The 19,342-nt window shown below is 65.8% G+C and overlaps 1 protein-coding gene across 1 annotated transcript; it reads right to left on the minus strand.

Annotated features, from left to right (window-relative positions):
- Positions 1-179: 179 nt before the first annotated feature.
- ANO9 (anoctamin 9) lies at positions 180-17,391 on the minus strand (the record flags this gene model as incomplete). Its single annotated transcript, XM_081099273.1, has 23 exons — positions 180-1,140; positions 1,228-1,321; positions 1,397-1,498; positions 1,959-2,106; positions 2,822-2,974; positions 3,067-3,197; positions 3,357-3,454; positions 4,016-4,073; positions 4,622-4,733; positions 4,939-4,975; positions 5,311-5,475; positions 5,541-5,645; positions 7,029-7,111; positions 7,249-7,309; positions 7,433-7,529; positions 7,732-7,866; positions 8,750-8,823; positions 8,895-8,953; positions 9,083-9,129; positions 10,448-10,593; positions 10,750-10,881; positions 10,960-11,040; positions 17,230-17,391. 23 exons carry the CDS (start codon positions 17,389-17,391, stop codon positions 940-942), a joined length of 2,481 nt encoding a protein of 826 aa, XP_080955399.1. The 3' UTR covers positions 180-939.
- Positions 17,392-19,342: the final 1,951 nt, after the last annotated feature.

Raw genomic sequence — 19,342 nt, forward strand, 5'->3', positions numbered from 1 at the left:
AGCCCCCAAATCCCAGGTGTAGGGAGGGTAGGACCCTGGAAAGGTGCCTCTCACTTGGAAGCTCATGGAAGCCCAGAGGAGGAGGGCCAGGAACTACCACACCCAGACCTTTCTTCACCTGGGCCTGTTTCCCACCTAGGCCCGAGGGTAGACACAATCCACCAAGAGGCCCAAACGTTGGCACAAAGAGGTTTTATTTTATTATAAAAAGTTCTGCTGGCTAAGGGGAGCCAGAGAGGTGGGGCCGGGGCCTCTGACTAGCCAGGGAGGGGGTGGGACAGGATGGGGCCCAGAAGCCAGAGGGGGCCCAGCAACGGCTGGCTTTCCTGTGTTGTGCCTGCACCCCCTTCCGTTGTATGGGGGGCAGTGCTCACCCGGAGTTCAAGCCAGGGTTGGGCCAAGCCTGAGCCCTAACAGATGGAATAGCTAAGTGTGCTGCCCACTGTGCCCTAGACCCCTCATATACACAGACCCCCCAGGATCTCCCGTATACAGGGGCCTCCCCGGGACCCTCATATACACAGACCCCCCAGGATCTCCTGTATACAGGGGCCTCCCCGGGACCCTCATATACACAGACCCCCAGGATCTCCCGTATACAGGGGCCTCCCCGGGACCCTCATATACACAGGCCTCCCTAGACCCCTCATATATACAGACCCCCCCAGGATCCCTCATATACAGGGGCCACCCCAGGCCACTCATATACACAGGCCTTCCTGGACCCTTCATATACACAGACCCCCCCAGTGTCCCTCATATACAGGGCCTCCCAGGACCCCACATATACAAGGCTTCCCAGGACCCCTCACATACACCCACATACATGTGAGCGTTCTTACACCCCCCTCCACACACACACACACACGGCCGTGAGCAGGGTGGAGGTGGCGGTGGCGGCTGAGGCCCTGCCTGGTGCCAGCAGCAGCTCCGGGTCCCTTACACGTCCGTGCTCCTGAGGCTGGAGCTGGAGGCAGGAGTGGCCCTCAGGCCCAGGCCCGGCCCCCACAGCTGCCTCGGCCCCCCGCGCAGCTTGCCCAGGAGCACCTCGTACTTCTGCTCCAAGACGCTGTTCTTCACCGACTGCGGCACGTCCGGCACGAACCAGGCCGCCACCAGCTTGATGCACAGGGCCACGTGCTGCGGGCGGGGCGGGGCTGAGTGGAGTGGTCAAGCAGGCCGGGGGGGGGGGGCGGGCAGGGAGGAGGACCCCCCAGTTCTGCCCACCTCGAAGAGGATGAGGAAGGCCAGGCGGATGGCCAGGAGGGTCCAGAACTGTTCCGAAAAGTTGTAGTCCTGAGCGTTGCGGTAGTCCCGGTACCTGGGGTGGGGGCAAGGCCTAAGGTCAGGGGTCAAGAGTTCAGAGGGCACACATGGGGAGGCCGGGGGTCCAAACCTGCATTCAGTGATGTTCTCTGAGCCCTTTATCCTGACCGGGTCCTCGAAGTCCTTGGTGTGGAACACGGACAGACTGTGGTTGATGTAGCCAGTGAGGCAGCTGGCGGGAGGGGGAGAGGAGACGGGCCTGGGCTGCAGGGTGCGTGGGTGCCTCCCTAGAGCTGATTCCTGTCTGGTGGGTCACCACAGACCCCTCCTCATTCCTCCATGTGGGAGAGGGCCCCTGGGGGAGGCTGAAGGGGCTCCGGATGCCACCACCTGCCTCCCCTGCCCAGGGCTGAGGGGAGCCTTAGGTGGGACTCTTGTGCCGGGCAGGCCACGGAGGGTCTGCCTTTGGGGGGCAGGGGTTCAGTGCCTGCTCAGGACACAGCTGGTTCTGGGACCTAAATCCCCCACTGGGGTCCCGGTCAGCACTCCCGGCTCCGGTCCGGGCCTGCAGGGCCGGGCAGAGGCAGAACCGGCAGCACTGAGCCCTTCCCGGGCTCCCTTGCTGAGCTGCGGTTCCCAGGGGTCTCTGGGCAGTTTGAGCCCCCCAGGGGCTGTGTGGCCGCGCCCCTTACTCGGCTGAAGAGCGGGCCCCCTGCCGGCACGGGCCGTAGCGGTACTTGTAGACGACCCTGGGGATGAACTCAGACGTGAAGGCGATGACCATCCCGTTGGCAATGACCGCCAGCACGCCGATGGTCTCCAGCACCTGCAGCCAGGTCCCTGCACCAAGCAGCGGGGAGAGGCTGTCTGGGTCCTCCCGCCGTGACCACGGCTGCTGCCGGCCCCACCTCCATCCGTCCGCCACCGTCCATCCCCCAAGCCAAGAGCCTGGATAGTCGGGGGCCTCGTCCCATCTCTGGGAACGGCACCCATGGCAGCCACGGGGCCAGACCCCGCGAGGAGGCCTGGGCCAAGGCCGACAGCCCGGCCTTCGCTCTCCTGACCCCCCGTCCTGGGCATAGGCGGGAAGGGGCTCAGGTCTCCCTGCCTCCCTGGTCTGTCTGAGGCCCTCAGCTGCCCCCAGGCCTGCTCCACCCCCTGGGTCCCCTGAGCCCAGGACTCGGGCCTCTCTCACACATGTCCCTCCCTCCGCCCGCTGCCCGCTGCCCGCCCCCAGCTCTCTGTCCACTCCGGCTCAGTGCGGCCAGTCTGGGCCACCTGCCCTCAGTCCCTGCCACTGCTGCTGCGCCCCTCCCTCCAGCCGCTCCTGTTGTCTGCTGGGCGCCCTCAGGAGGCGGCGGGCCTTCAGCCAGATCTGCAAGGTGGGTGCCAGCCCTGCCCCTTCCCGGGGCCTGACCCGCATCTTGGCTGACAACCCAGGAAGGCCCGGGGGCTGTCTGTGTGGGGAGGGGGAATAGCGTGGTCCCAGCGCCCCCTGCCACCCCGGCCCCACGCCGAGCGCCCCCCTGCGCCGCAAGCCCCTTGGGTCCCTGACCGATGTCCTTGGCCTTGCGTGGCACCAGGCGGCGCTGCAGCCGGACCATCTTGATGGCGTCCAGGCGGATCTCCACGAGGTTGCTGAAGAGCGCGAGCAGCGGGGCCAGCGGGAAGGCGGCCACGAAGATGGTGGTGAAGCCATACTGGATCACTGCGGGGGGCAGGGGGGTCACCTTGAGCTCCATGCCCCCCGCGGCCCCCCGGCCCCCAGCCCCACCCTGAGCCCCCGCTCAGCCCACGCACTCATTTCCATGAACTCATCAAACAGGCTGAAGGTGTAGACGGGGTTCAGGCGGTAGTTAAGCTGCCAGTCCCGCAGCTCGGGGTCCCGGGCCTCGCTGCCCCTCATGGAGCGGCACTTGTGGGACAGCCACCTGGGGGACGGGAACCAGGTAGGGGGCAGGGAGCAGTGCCGGGGGTGGAGGGCCCCGGAGCACTGGCTCTGGGCGCTGGGGAGGAGGGTGGGGAGGGGGTGCCCGAGGGAGGAGGGAGGAGGGAGGAGGGAGGAGGGAGGAGGGAGGAGGGGTCCTCACGGGTGCAGGTACTCCATGCAGTTGCTGAGCGTCTGCTTCAGACCCATGATGATGGCCATCTGCACAAACAGGTCCATCATGCAGCCGCTGAGGTGGCACTGTGGAGGCAGAGGGGAGGTCAGGCAGGGGAGGCGGGCAGGGACAGGGGGAGGTCAGGTGAGGGAGGGGGGCAGGGGCAGGGGTATGTCAGGTGGGGGAAGAAGCAGGGGCAGGGGGAGGTCAGGCGGGGGAGGGGGCAGGGACAGGGGATGTCAGGTGGGGGAGGGGGCAGGGGCAGGGGGAGGTCAGGTGAGGGAGGGGGGCAGGGGCAGGGGGATGTCAGGTGGGGGAAGAAGCAGGGGCAGGGGGAGGTCAGGCGGGGGAGGGGGCAGGGACAGGGGATGTCAGGTGGGGGAGGGGGCAGGGGCAGGGGGAGGTCAGGTGGGGGAGGCGGGCAGGGACAGGGGATGTCAGGTGGGGGAGGGGGCAGGGGCAGGGGGAGGTCAGGTGAGGGAGGGGGGCAGGGGCAGGGGGATGTCAGGTGGGGGAAGAAGCAGGGGCAGGGGGAGGTCAGGCGGGGGAGGGGGCAGGGACAGGGGATGTCAGGTGGGGGAGGGGGCAGGGGCAGGGGGAGGTCAGGTGAGGGAGGGGGGCAGGGCGGGCATCCAGGACAGACTGACCTCCTCCAGCTTCCACAAGCCCGCCAGGCGCACGGTCTTCCCGGGGTGACCGTTGATCCTAGGAGGGACGGGAGGCTGAGCCCAGCACCCTGCCCCCAATGGGGGGCGGGGGGAGGGGAGTGGGGCAGGACAGAGGGGGTGTGGGTGACGAGGGCGACAGTGGAGAGGAAGAGAAGGCAGCCGATCCATGATTCTCTCTCATCATTGATGTTTCTCTCTTTCTCTCCCTCTCCCTTCCTCTCTCTAAGATAAATGAAAACATCCTATATAATAAAAGGCTAATATGCAAATTGTCCCCATGGGCAGTGGAGCAGGTGAGCGGGTGGCGCCAGGACAAGGCAGGTGTGAAGGGAGGCCCCGGCCAGGTGTGAAGGGAGGCCCACTAGGGGCCCTACCTGTGCATGAATTCTGTGCACTGGGCTCCTCGTATGTATATATACATATGCATGCACATGCACATACATGTACACACATACATGCACATGCACATGCACATGCACATACACATACATATACATATACATATACATATACATATACATATACATATACATATACATGTACAGTTCCCAAGGTTGAGTGAGGGGAGGAGAAGGGGGCGCCCACCTGCCCAGGATGAAGGCGATGTAGACGAGCGAGGAGAAGTGCGCAAAGAACTGCAGCGTGAAGAACTTCACCGTGAACTTGCTCTCTCGCTCCGAGAAGGTCCTGGACTTCTCTGGGAGGACACACGGCTCCCTCACCCGTCCCTCCACGGCGGCCCCACGCCTCCGCCCCTGCTCAGACCCTCCGCCTCCTGCCACCCTCAGCTGTCTCCCAGAGCCACTCCCGCCCCTGGGGAGAGGCAGCGAGCTGGCGGGGTCACCCCCACCCCCACCAGGTCCACCTGGCCCGCCTCCAGCAGCCAGGAGGGCGGCTCTCACCGTAGTCACAGAGCTTCAGGGCCACGACCTTGTTGACCTGCGGGTGACACGGAGGGCTCGCTGTGGGGGGCTCGCTGTGGGGGGCTCCCTATGGGGGGCTCGCTGTGGGGGGCTCACTGTGGGGGGCTCACTGTGGGGGGCTCGCTGTGGGGGGCTCCCTATGGAGGGCTCGCTGTGGGGGGCTCCCTGTGGGGGGCTCACTGTGGGGGGCTCCCTGTCGAGGGCTCACTGTGGGGGGCTCCCTGTCGAGGGCTCGCTATGAGGGCTCGCTGTGGGGGGCTCCTTGTCGAGGGCTCGCTATGAGGGCTCGCTGTGGGGGGCTCGCTGTGGGGGGCTCGGGCCCCAGCGGAGCCCCGCGCCCTGCCCATGCACCTTGGTCATGACGAGGATGGTGACATAGTGCACCAGGGCCCCGGACACCACCACGGCCGTGGTCACCTGGTCCTCCAGGAAGGGCAGGGCCGAGCTGCTGAAGACGGCGGCGGCCGCGACGCGGTAGACCACCAGCACGTGAGCCATGCCGATCATGAGGCAGATCTGCGGGGGCCGGGCGCTCAGAGGGGTCGCCGCCTGGGCCCCCCGCCCCCCGGCCCCCAGAGTACCATGAGCAGGGACAGGATGAGGATGATGGTGCTCTTCAGGTAGGAGTGCTGGTGCAGCTGCAGCTTGTAGTCCGGGCAGTTAATGAGCTCCAGCGCCACTTCCTCCTGGGCACCGGGCACGCCTCAGGCAGGGCACACGCCTCAGACACGGGCACACGCCTCAGGCAGGGCACACGCCTCAGACAGGGCACACGCCTCAGACACGGGGCACACGCCTCAGACACGGGGCACATGCCTCAGACACGGGGCACATGCCTCAGACACGGGCACACGCCTCAGACATGGGCACACGCCTCAGACACGGGCACACGCCTCAGACACGGGCACACGCCTCAGACACGGCACACGCCTCAGACATGGGCACACACCTCAGACACGGGGCACACGCCTCAGACACGGGGCACATGCCTCAGACACGGGGCACATGCCTCAGACACGGGGCACACGCCTCAGACGGGGCACATGCCTCAGACACAGTGCACATGCCTCGGACATGGGAACACACGCCTCAGACACGGGGCACACGCCTCAGACACGGGCACACGCCTCGGACATGGGGCACATGCCTCGGACATGGGAACACACGTCTCAGACACAGAGCACATGCCTCAGACACGGGGCACACGCCTCAGACACGGGGCACATGCCTCGGACATGGGAACACACGCCTCAGACACAGGGCACACGCCTCAGACACGGGGCACACGCCTCAGACACGGGGCACACGCCTCAGACACGGGGCACATGCCTCGGACATGGGAACACACGCCTCAGACACAGGGCACATGCCTCAGACACGGGGCACATGCCTCGGACATGGGAACACACACCTCAGACACGGGGCACACGCCTCAGACATGGGAATACACGCCTCAGACACGGGGCACACGCCTCAGACACGGGGCACATGCCTCGGACATGGGAACACACGCCTCAGACACAGGGCACACGCCTCAGACATGGGAATACACGCCTCAGACACGGGGCACACGCCTCAGACACGGGGCACATGCCTCGGACACGGGGCACACGCCTCAGACACGGGGCACATGCCTCGGACATGGGAACACACGCCTCAGACACAGGGCACACGCCTCAGACATGGGAATACACGCCTCAGACATGGGGCACACGCCTCAGACACGGGGCACATGCCTCAGACATGGGAACACACACCTCAGACACGGGGCACACGCCTCAGACATGGGAATACACGCCTCAGACACGGGGCACACGCCTCAGACACGGGGCACATGCCTCGGACATGGGAACACACGCCTCAGACACAGGGCACACGCCTCAGACACGGGGCACATGCCTCGGACATGGGAACACACACCTCAGACACGGGGCACACGCCTCAGACATGGGAATACACGCCTCAGACACGGGGCACACGCCTCAGGCATGGGAACCGCCTCCGAGCGAGAACACGCAGCACAGACCGGGCGCGGCCGCGGCGGGGAGGGAGCCCTCCCGCCCGCTCACCTGGTCCTCGTCCCACCCGTACAGGTCCCAGTCCAGCACCACGCGGGCCCGCTGCCGCTTCCAGAACTCCAGGAACACGGTGGCTGCGCGGAGGAGGGGGTCACCGGCGGCCCCGGGGGGCGCCCCGGCGAGGGGGGCACAGGCGGCCCCGGGGGGCGCCCCGGCGAGGGGGGCCGAGGGGCCCTGCAAAGTTCGCCCCCAGGTGCCGGCGGCAACTCACCCCACAGGGCCATGAAGATGGCGAAGATCACCGTGCCGTCGTTGTCGAAGAGGTGGGTGAGCTGGAGAGAGGGAAACGGGGGCTGGGGCCGCCATCCCCCCCATGGGCGCCCCGCCCGCAGGGGCAGGAGCAAGCCAGGCGGGCAGGGTGGGCAGCAGGCCTGGGGGCCTCCGGGGCAGCGAACCTTGGCAAAGGTGCACGTGTCCGAGAGGCGCTGGTACCGGCGCCGGTGGTCGCCGCGGGGGCACATGTAGATGTCGTGGGCCTCACAGATCTCCTTGCTGGGGGGGCAGGGGCCTGGCTGGTCCGGCTCTTCCTGACCCCCCTCCCCCGCCGTTCCCACCCTGCCCTGACCCCACCCCTCCCACTCCACCCCATCTGTGACCCCGTCCACCCAGTTCAGCCCCGCCCCTGTGCCACCCCCTTCGGGGGGGACCCCACCTGCTCCCCCCACCCCCCATTGCCCCCTCCCTCCCGCCCCACCTGATCTGGCTGGCATTGAACAGCGAGAAGCCGCTCAGGAAGACGATGAGGCCGACCAGTGCGGCGGGGACCAGCATGCAGGTGTACCAGCCGAGCCAGGCAAAGTACAGGGCCACCTTCTCACCGAAGTAGTTCCTACGGCACAGCTGCCATCAGGCCACCCGCCAGGGGTGGCGTCACAGGCCAGTGCCCGGATGGGGTATGGGGGGGCAAGGAGAGTCTATTGGCAGCACATTTGCTCGGGGTACAGGTGTATCTGTGGGGGTGCAGGTGTTTGTAGGCACATAGGTGTCTCTTTGGGGGTACAGTGTGTCTAAGGGGCACAGGTGGATCTCTGAGGCACAGGTGTGTCTGGGGCACAGGTGGGTGCTGGGGCACAGGTGTGTCTGGGGCACATGTGTGTCTGGGGCACAGGTGGGTGCTGGTGCACAGGTGGGTGCTGGGGCACAGGTGTGTCTGGGGCACAGGTGGGTGCTGGGGCACAGGTGTGTCTGGGACACAGGTGAGTGCTGGGGCACAGCTGTGTCTGGGGCACAGGTGGGTGCTGGGGCACAGGTGTGTCTGGGGCACAGGTGTGTCTGGGGCACAGGTGGGTGCTGGGGGCACAGGTGTGTCTGGGGCACAGGTGTGTCTGGGGCACAGGTTGTCTGGGCACAGGTGGGTGCTGGGGCACAGGTGGGTGCTGGGACACAGGTGTGTCGGGGCACAGGTGTATCTGTGAAGGGGGCACAGGTGTGTCGGGGGCACAGGTGTGTCTGGGGCACAGGTGTCTCTGGGGCACAGGTGTGTCTGGGGCACAGGTGTGTCTGGGACACAGGTGGGTGCTGGGGCACAGGTGTGTCTGGGACACAGGTGGGTGCTGGGGCACAGGTGTGTCTGGGACACAGGTGGGTGCTGGGGCACAGGTGTGTCTGGGACACAGGTGGGTGCTGGGGCACAGGTGTGCCAGGGGCACAGGTGTCTCTGGGGCACAGGTGTATCTGTGAAGGGGGCACAGGTGTGTCGGGGGCCGTGTTACCTGATATCGTCGATGGGCTGCTTACGGAACATGTTTCTCCAACGGGCCCATGTCCTCTTCAGGTTCTCCTTCCCCTGCACAGGTGACTGGGTGAGAGCCCCGCCTCCGGCCCGCCCTCAGGCCGGGCTCCCAGGCAGCCCCTCACCTTGTGCAGGGGGAACCGGGTCTCAAAGACCCCGTCCTTCACCAAATCCTCGAATGTGTCTAAAGGTCACAGGGGCCTCGGGTCAGGGGGGAGGGAGGGGAGGAGGACCTGGCCACATCCTCCTGCCTCAGCACCCCCTGGTGGCCGCTGACCGGCCGCTGACCGGCCGCGGCCCGCCCCGTCCTCACCGCCAGCAGCCGTCCTGCAGTTGAGGATGAAGTTGACGATCCGGATTCTGAAACACAGGATGACTCCCTGTAACCTCGGTGGACCCCCCGCCGCTAGCCAGGTCCAGGCCCCATCCATCCAGGGGGAGGCCCAGCCCGCCTGCCTCACCACCTGGCCGGAGCCCAGACCCGGTCTCCTCTGGGAGCCCGCCCTGACCTCCTTAAATCCTGCCAGGGTGCAGCCACCCGTGGCTCCAGGACGGGGCTCTATCCGGAGTGGTCCCTCTCCTCCGAGGGCCCCAGAAGCCTGGCCTGATCCCCCCTCCAACCGCACTTCCTCCCTGGAGCTCCCACACGTCCGGAGCTCGCCCTACAGCTTTAGTGAGCGAACCCTCTTCCATCCCTGGGCCTTTCTGCCTTTGGGGAGACTGAGGCTCAGAGAGGGTGAGTGACTTGCCCCGGGCCACAGCGCTAGGAAGCAGCACAAGGAGCATCGGACTGGAGAGCCACACGCCTCCTGCGCCTTCTCCTATGAGACCTGGTCCCCTGGCCGTCCCAGGGCCCTCGCCCTGGCCTGGTCCTCCCAGACCTCATCAAGGTGCCTCTACTCATCGTCCTCCCCCTGCTCCTCCCCGAGACCCGCCCGGTCCCCTGTGTCCCCAGGAGCCCCTCCATGGCCTCGGATCCACATGCTGGAAGTGTCCTTGGCCAGTCTCCACTCCCACGGCCCAGCTGAGCTCGGGGAGACCTGGGGTGAGCCGGGCAGGTGATGGAAGAGGGGGGGGGGACAGGGGACCAGACTGTAGAGCTGGAGGCTCAGTGCGGGGAACAGGTGCTCAGAGCGAGAGCAGGAGTTGGCTCCTGAGCCGCCGGCACAGACGGCCGGGACGGTGTGGGGTCTGCCTCTGGGCTCAGAGCCAAAAGTGATGGTGGGGCGGCCCTCTTGGCCTCTCCGAATCCTGCCCACCCTGTCTTTATTTTTTTTTTTAATGTATTTTTATTGATTTCAGAGAGAGGAAGGGAGAAGGAGAGAGAGAGAGAAACATCAATGATGACAGAGAATCATGGATCGGCTGCCTCCTGCACGCCCTACACTGGGGGATCAACCCAGGCACGTGCCATGCCCTGACCGGGAAGCAAACCGTGACCTCCTGGCTCATAGGTCAACACTCAACCCCTGAGCCATGCCAGCCGGGCTACTGCCCACCCTTTAAGCTCCATGTGACTTTCAGAATTCTCCAAGAGGTGAGAACTCTCGGCACCCCTTCCACAGGTGTGGGAGCTGACCAGAGCCCAGGGGCCACGCCTGGGGGCCTCTCCTGCCGGGACCAGGCGTGTGCGAGGCAGGCGGGGACCCGCCTGGCGGGCGCTGGGCCAGCCGCTCACCTGGTGGTGTCCGGGACGGTGATCGGCCTGGCTGAGTCCACTCTGGGGTCGGGACCCTCGGGCTCCATGAGGAGCGTGCGGTACAGGCGGAAGATCCTGCTGTCCGCTCTGATCCCAAAGAACACCTTCTCCTGGTCCTCCTTCACCTGGGGGTGGGCCCAGCGGACTCTCTATCCCCCTCCGGACCCTCCCCCTCCATCCGACCAATGGCCCAGCCCCTTCACCTCAGGCACAGACCACGGCCGCCCTCCGGCCCCCTCCCCGGGCCCCGCCGGCACCAGGGCCCGCTCCGGGCGGCCCACCTTGTACTGGAAGCCCTTGGCCTGCAACTCCTTCAGGAACTGCCGCTGCCGGTGGACCTGCCTGGGGTCCCTCTGGGTGCGATAATCGGCCACCAGGACGTAGTCCGTCAGGGTCTGGTCGGGGCGATCATGCTGCAGGAGGGAGGCGTGGGCTGAGCATGGGGAGTGGGACGGAGGGGCCAAGCCCAGAGGGTCTGAGCAGAGACTCACCTCAGGAGCGACCATGTCCATCAGCGGGTAGCTGTCCCCTGCTGTCCCCACCAGGATCTGGAATCTCTCTTCACCCTGGGGCTGTGGGGTGGGGGTGGGGGGTGGGGGAGAAGGATTGAGCTTGTCCCCACAAAGGGGCTTCAAACATAACGGGGTGGGGGAGCCCTAACCGGTTTGGCTCAGTGGATGGAGCGTCGGCCTGCGGACTGAAGGGTCCCAGGTTCGATTCCGGTCAAGGGCGTGTACCTGGGTTGCGGGCACATCCCCAGTGGGGAGTGTGCAGGAGGCAGCTGATCAATGCTTCTCTCTCATCGATGTTTCTAACTCTAACGGGGGGGAGAAGGGGGGGAAGTAAGCAAACAAGGAGGCTGTCCCTGGGCTGCAGGGCAGGTAACCAGCCAGCAGCAGCTCCTTGGGAAGATGGCCAGAGGCTCCTGAAGCCCTAGGGACAGACAGACAGCACAGCCGTGTAAAACAGGCTGCTGTGCACACGGGGTTTCTGTTTGTTTGGTTTTTGCTAATCCTCACCCGAGGATACGTTTCCGTTGATCTTTTAGGGAGAGTGGAAGGGAGAGGGACAGAGAGAAACATGTGGGAGAAACATACCCATGGGCTGCCTCTTGCACGTGCCCCGACCATGGCCCAGGCCAAGGGGGAGCCAGCAACCAAGGTCCGTGCCCTTGACTGGAATCGAACCCGGGACCCCTTGGTCCACAAGCCCACGCTCTATCCACGGAGCCACACTCACTAGGGCGCAAGCAGGGGTTTCACAGCCGTGGAGCGCACATGGGGGAAGACTTGGGACTCGGGAAATTCGGGAAACCGGCCAGGTGGCCGGAGGTGCCCGCCGCCTGCTACCCCTGCGGTCACAGACGTTTTCAGGGGCCACAGGGCCGTCAGCAGGACCCCCGTGCTGCCCGGGAGCACACACTGGTACGCGAATTTGGTAAACAAATTGGACACCCCACAGCCCAGCCCGGCCACGGCTGGAGACAGGGCCAGGGCGCTCACAGCCGCGAACGGCACATCGAAATGAAACGGTGGGAATAACGCGCATTCCCTCCGGCGGGTGGAGGGGTGGAGGCCCCATGGTGTCCCCACGTGGGGCAGATCCTGCCACCGGCACACGAACCGGCCGCTCCTCCCACGAGGCGTGGCGGTCAAACGTGACATGTGACCGAGTTCCGTGAAACAAAGGCCAGGGGGACCCGCAGGTCCCGGACACACACACAGACGCTGCATCGGACCCCAGGGAGGACGCGGATACGTGCAGGCCTCCGATCCTCGGAGCCTCGCTCCTATTGCGGCCCCGGAAGCGGGAGGGGCAGCCTCATCCTCCCTGCTGTGTGGGCTGCACTCAGTGGCCAATGAGGAGAGTGTGGGCGGCTCAAGGAGTCTCTTTACAGGGGAGAAACCAGGCAGGGGTGCGCTGGGAGTGTGTGGTCCCCTCCCTAAAACCCACAGCCCCGTCTCAGCATGGAAGACATCACAGGGACCTTCTCCAGACCTGAGCCAACCCAACAGGCCAAGGACAGGGTGGGCCGGGGGCCTCCCAGGCGGAGTGGCCGCAGGCCACGCGGGGTCCTTCACTGACCGGGCAGGGAAGTGGGAAAGCGGGTGGCGTCAGAGTCGAGGCGGCTGTGCTGGCTTCAAATTTTTTTTTTTAATATTTTATTGATTTTTTACAGAGAGGAAGGGAGAGAGAGTTAGAAACATCGATGAGAGAGAAACATCGATCAGCTGCCTCCTGCACACTCCCCACTGGGGATGTGCCCGCAGCCAAGGTACATGCCCTTGACCAGAATCGAACCTGGGACCCTTGAGTCCTGGGACCCTTGAGTCTGCAGGCCGACGCTCTATCTACTGAGCCAAACCGGTTAGGGCAACCTCCTCATTTTTTTTTTAAAATGTTTTTGTTGATTTCAGAGAGGAAGGGAGAGGGAGAGAGAGATAGAAACATCCATGATGAGAGGGAACCATTGATCGGCTGCCTCCTGCACTTTGGACCGAGCCCGCAACCCAGGCATGTGCCCTTGACCGGAATCAAACCTGGGACCCTTCGGTTCGCAGGCCGACGCTCTATCCACTGAGCCACACCAGCCAGGGCCTTGCTCCTCCTTTTGACCAGGGCCCAGGGGCGGGCGCTGGCTGCGGGGAAGGGGCCGCTCTGTGTGTATAACTCCTTACAACAGGGGACCCCGTGCTCAACCCCCAGCGGGAGGAGCGGGAGTGGGCGGGTCACTGAGACGTGACCCAGGGCCCTCCGTGGGGCAGCCAGGTGCTGCGGGTGGGGACAAGGTTCTCGGTCAGAGCCGGAGCGGAGGAGCAGGGCGGGGGCCCTGGCCTCGGAGCCCAGAGCCACACGACCTCAGGCGGGATCCCCCACCTGCTCCAGCCTTGGCCGTGACAGCGCCGGCCCCCCCCTCCCCGGAGCCTGCTGGCACATGCCCAGCATCCTGCTGCCCCCGCACAGCGCCGAGCACGCCGTGTGGGCACGGGTGACAGGACCTCAGCCTGCGTCCCGGTGGCAGCTCCCCAGGGAGGAGGGTTTCAGGGGACAATCTAGGGGCTGTGTCCGACAGAGGACCCACCTCACACCAACTGCTGGCTGGTCTGGGCACCCCCTCCCACCATGGACGCCCTTGGCCCCAGGCTTCTGCCATGGCCCCCGCCCTCACACCAGTCGCCCACGGCCGAGACTTCGGTGCTGCGGGTGCCCCACCTGCTAGCCTGTCCCTTCGCCAACCACATTCCTGCCCCGCTCAGGCACGCCCCTTCCAGAAAGCCAGAGCGGGCTGGGCTGCCGGGAGTGCACGGGCCGCCTCGTGCCGTTGGAGTTTCAGGTAAACAGTGTGGGTCGAGTGTGTCCCAGTGACTGTTATCAGGGAAACACTTACACTCGGGGGTACTCCCTACCCGCCAAGGGTCAGGCTGGGCAGTGCCCTCTGTCGGTCCCTTCCAATCTGGCTCCAGGTCACCAGCAGGACCAGGGACACGGCTGGGCAGAAGGGACCACCACCCAGCCTGGCCGGTGGGCTACATGGAGCACACACGTGTGGCACATGCACACGTGTGACACCACTTCCGCCGCACATGGATGCATGTGGGCTTCCCCGCACGACCTCTGAGGGTCACATCACACCCGGGCCCTCCTGACTCAGCCCCGAAAGCACATGTCATCGTCCAGCGAGGGGACATCCCTGCCCCCACCCTCCCTGAGCAGACGCCCCCTGGCTCTGCCTCTCAGCTTCTGAAGCAGGTCTGTCCCCCCCTCCTCCCTGCCCCCTCCCTCCCTCCTCCCGCAGCCACCCCTCTGCATGGCATTGTCCGTTCCTTCTTCTGTGTGCTGTCCGCCCATGCGTCCCCGACGCCCACAGATGAAGTGGCCTCCCTGTGCGCAGCCCTCCTGGGCAGCGTGTAGTGTAAGTGGGCATTGGGGTCTGGAGGGGCTGGCACCTGCGGGCAGGGTGGGTAGCCTGGAGCTTGGCCTTGTGGGGCAAGAGGCTGGCAGGAGGCAAAACGTGGGAGCAGCTCCTGGGAGAGGGAAGCAGGCTCTGAGGAGAGCATGCAGTTGGTGTCCAGAGACTCAGTACCAGCACCTCCGAAAGTTTGGTACTCAGTACTCCCAGGACTCAGTATTCCCAGAGACTCCATACCAGCACCTCTGAGGATTTGATACTTAGTACTCCTGTGGACTCAGTACCCAGAACCTCTGAGGACTCGGTACTTAGTACTCCCAGGACTCCGTATTCCCAGGACTCAGTACCAGCACCTCTGAGGATTTGGTACTTAGTACTCCCAGGGATCAGTACCCAGCACCTCCAAGGACTTGCAAGTCCTACTCCTAGGGACCTGGCACTCGGTGCCTGTGAGAGTTGGTAGTCACTTCCTGGGGACTTGGTCCTCAGCATCCAGCTTTGCAGAAGCATAAAGAGCAGAAGGGAGTTGCTAGGAGGTGAGGCTGCAGGGTTGGCAGAATCCAGACCTCGGAGGACTGCTAGGTGCTGGGGAGCCTGGACTTGGGCGGGGGCAACAGGGAGCCCTGGGCGGGGTCTGCGCCGGGGAAGCGCGTGCTTAGATCCAGCTGGGGGCTGGGCAGCTGAGCATGGCTGCTGCGTCTGCACCTGCCCTTCAAAGGGTTAATTCTCTCCCCTCCTCCAAGCCAGGTGCTGCGGCTCCCACCCACCTGAAGCAGCCCCAAGGCCCCCCCGCAGCCCCCCGCCCCCAGCAGGGGCCTGACCGGCACAGAGGGCGGCCAGCAGGGGAGCCTGGTGTCCCCGAGGGATCCGGGGCCAAATCCGCCTGCTCTGGGAGGGCCGGGCAGCCAGCGGAGGCGGAGTGAGGCTGCCTCTTGCCCACGCCTGGGAGGGCCCAGGTGGCCCAGGGAGGCTGGTTTCGCTCTCCCTGCCACCCAGGTGCTGCCCGGCCCTGCAGACTCTCCCTGGGCAGAGGGGAGAAAGGATGCCTCCTGGCGCCCTCTTGCCCACCTTCCCGCCTCACAGCCCCTGTTCTACCCCCCAAACCAGAATCCATTCGCCCTCAGCCAACCCACCTCTGCCTGGGGCAGGACCCAGGGAGCAGCGGGCTCGGCGGGCTACCCTGGCCCCCCACCCAAGGTCAGCCCACCCAAGGCCAGGGCACCCTCCCCCTCAGGCACCAGCTATAGGGCAAAGCTGCCCAGGCAAGGGAGGGGGTCCTCCCCCTGCCGCAGGGCCTGGCGGCAGACAGGACTGCCCATCTCAGCCCCACTCACTCACTAGGACCCCCCAGGAGTCGCCGGGACCCCAGGAAAGCGCCCTCCTCCTCTCGCCTGAGAATGGCAGTTGCAGCCCAAGCTCAGGGCTCTGTCCGCTTCGCACCCCAGCCTGGGTCCCAGGAGCCCCAGGCCCTCTCCAGGCCAGGCGGGCAGAGCGGCTGCAGGGGCCACAGGTGGGACCCAGCGCAGCCGACTCACCTGCATCCTGGCAGCCCTCGCGGTCAAATCCACCAATGGAGGCGGCTCAGCACCGGAGCCGGTGTAGCCAGGCGGGTCCTACCTGACTTCCGCGTGGGACTCACCTTCCCCCTCCCTCCCCGCCCTCCAGCTGCTGGCAGAGGGGAGGAGCCAGCGCAGGGGTGAAGGGCACACCCTCCCAAGGGCCTGCACCCTCACCTGCAGAGGTTTCCCCTGGCAGATGGGATCAGATGGACACGCGCTCCCTGGGGGGATGGGGATGGGGTGGGGCACAGGAGCGCTCCCCAGCGCCCCAGCTCCCCTGCTCCCCTCACTCTTCCTGAGTCCAGGACTCACCGTTCCCAGGTCCCCTCCAGCACCCAGCCCGCACCTCCCAAGTCCAGAGTGGATTTCCTCAGAGGAGAGACGGCTCAGAGGATGGACGGGGAGGCAGAGGCCACCTCTTCTGCCCAGAGACCCTGCTTTCCGATGCCAGGCTCTGAGGGCTGAGGGCACAGAGAGGCGCAGCTGGCGGGGGCAGGAGCACCAGTGCTGCTGGAGGGCGGCCCTGTGCAGCAGCCCTGTGTGCACACCCAAGGGTGACATGTTCGCTGTGGGTTCCCCGGGGATGACACATTTCTGCTTGGGGGGCCCACGGTGGGCTGTGCCGGGTGTGCCAGAAACCCCACGTAGTGGCCGAGAGAAGCATCTGCAGGCAGCCAGACCAGGACTCGTTATTATTATTATTTTAAAAATATTTTTATTGATTTTAGAGAGAGAGGAAGAGAGAAAAACATCAATGAGAGAGAAGGATCGATCTGCTGCTTCCTGCACGCTGACCACTAGGGATCGAGCCAGAAACCGGGAGGGAGGTTGCAGCCCAGCCTCGGGGCTCTGTCAGCTTTGCCCCCGGCCTGGGTCCCAGGAACCCCCTGGGCAGAACCACAAGGCAGGGGGCCAGTCCCTCCAAGGCAGCATGGCCCCTGCCACCCGGCCGTTGGCAACCTTCACCCGGCTCGGTCTTGGGCCGAGAGCTTCGGCGGAGGCCCACGGGAGCCTCCTGCTCTTCCCCGTGGACCCTGGACCCTGGACCCTGCCCTTCCTCCTCCGACTCCACAGAGCCTGGCCCCGCTGTCCTCGTCCCTCTGAGGACCGGGGCAGCCGGGGGCAGGGCCCCTCCCCACCTCCTCCGACCCCTTTCACTGGGGGCCCCCCAAGAGGAGGTCCAGGTGACAGACCCTCTAGAAGAGCCCAGGTGGGATGCCCCAGGCAGGAGCAAGCACCCCTGTCCTCCGACTCCAATGGGCGCATGTGGCCCAGACCCTCGGAGGTCTCACCCAGGATGCTTCTCGGAGGCAGCGCAGGGCCAGCTGGCGGCCGGCTTCCTGCATCCCCTCTGGGCTGGTCCCGGCCCCATCCCGCCCCTGTGGCTGCAGCCCCTGCAGGGGAGACCCTCGCCCAGGCTGGGCCTCGGCTGCCAGGTCTGCGGGAGCTGGCATCGGGGTCCCTGATCCTCACATAAGGCACCTGCTCTCCCTCCACCACATTCCCACCAGTTCCTGTTTCTGTCTGGGGAACAGGAGCTGTCTTGGCTGATGGACAGCCCTGCAGTCCCCAGTCTCCGCATCCACCTGCAGGGAAGGCCCGGGCGGCAGGTGTGCATGTGGGGGAAAGTGTTTTGTAACCCACGCACCTTGACAGACTTGTCCCCCGGGAGGAAACGGCGGTCACTGTTCCCTACAAATCCGCAGGTTTCTCTCCCAGATTTTAAGAAAGCATCTCCGCCAATGGCTTCACTCTTAACCACCAGAAATGTGTCTGTCCCGCAGGCCTAGGGAAGCCTGGGGTCTGCGGCCAGGCCATGTCCACCTGAGCTTCGTCCGGCTACCCCTGAGTCAGGCCAGATGGACACCTTCAAAGCCCGGCCCCGCCCTGGCCCCTGGGGCTGCTGGCGGGCAGCCCATCCCTGCTGCCGAGGAAGGTCAGGGCCTCGGCACCCCCCCACCCTGCGGGGACCCTGAGCCCCGCGATGGACCCTGAGCCCCGCGATGGACCGCGTCCTCACAGCACCTGCCAGCTCCTCTCGGGGCTGCCCGCCACCTGAGCCAGAAACCGCCACCCCCTCCGCGCTTGGCTCCAGATTCTGCAGCGGCTCTGCTGCCCGGCGTGTCCGTGTCCTTGTCCGAAGGGGAGGGACAAGCAGGGCTGCAACCTGGTGAAGGGTGGCGGTCAGGACAGGGACCGGGGGCGCAGGGGAGACCCGGACAGGCCCAGGTGCAAAGCTCCGGGTGGAGGGCTCACTGTGGGGTGAGGGCTCCCGGGTGGCGGGGGGAGAAGGAGCTGGGCGCGGGGGTCACCCACCTCCTTGTGCTTGCGTGTCTCGGCCTCTAAACCAGAGATGAAACTAGAACCCGAGGGGTGTAAAGATCATAACAGCCGGCATTTCTAAACCCTCGGGAGCTCCGGTTGGCAAGAGGCCAGGGCTCAAAGGCGACTAACAAACCAGTGATCCGCGCGGGGCAGAGGGCGCCCCGGGCTCGCCCTCCCGCCCGCGCCGGCCCCGTTCAGGCCCCGCCCCGCCCACGCCCGGTCCCATAGCCCCGCCCACTCCAGCCCCATAGGCCCCTCCCAGGCCCCGCCCGCACCGGCCCCGTTCAGGCCCCGCCCCGCCCACTACAGCCCCATAGGTCCCGCTCAGGCCCCGCCCACCACAGCCCCATAGGCCCCGCCCCGCCCCGCCCACGCCAGCCCCATAGGCCCCGCCCCGTCCCGCCCACACCGGCCCCGCCCGGACCGGGACGACTGGACTGGAACCCCAGGCGCGCTGCGCCTCTGCGCTCTGGAGCGGCCGCGGGCGGAGGGCTCCGGGTGCAGTTTGGACACAGACTCATTCCCAGGAATGGACCCCAACGCGCCGAAACGATGCCCGGACACTTAGCGCCACCAGCTGGGGTGGGGGAGGAGGGGTCCTGCAGGATGGCCTCAGGCCCTGGGGCGCTTTAGCTGGAAAGGCGGGTGGAGGAGCCGGCTCGCTCTGGGCACTCCCTGCTCTAGAGTCCAGTGTCACTTCCCTGGGCAAAGTGGGTCCCCAGGCGTCTGCTTGTTCAAGGCCAGTCGGTGCCCTGGGAACTGCTTGTCCTGGTTGCCCCCAGGGCAGGCGGTGACGCCAGCTTCACCGGTTCCCTGTGGCCGGCTGGGTGGAGACCAAAGTCCGGCCTGTCTGGCCTCTCCGGCCTCACCGCCACTCACTGGCGCACGAACTCAGAGACGCGGGCTGCTGGGCCACCCTGGCCACGCTAGGAAGGCGCTGAAGCCTGGCGCAGGGAACGGGCCCAAGGGCAGGCAGAGGGCAGCAGCGCCCGGGGAGGCCCCAGGGCACACCCACCCGAACCAGTGTTTCCTGGCAGCCTGTTGGTCCCACCCTATTGGGAGGTTCCACATAGGGGTCAG

The sequence above is a fragment of the Myotis nattereri genome, assembly GCF_964212035.1.
Source record: "Myotis nattereri genome assembly, chromosome: 9".
Taxonomy (NCBI): domain Eukaryota; kingdom Metazoa; phylum Chordata; class Mammalia; order Chiroptera; family Vespertilionidae; genus Myotis; species Myotis nattereri.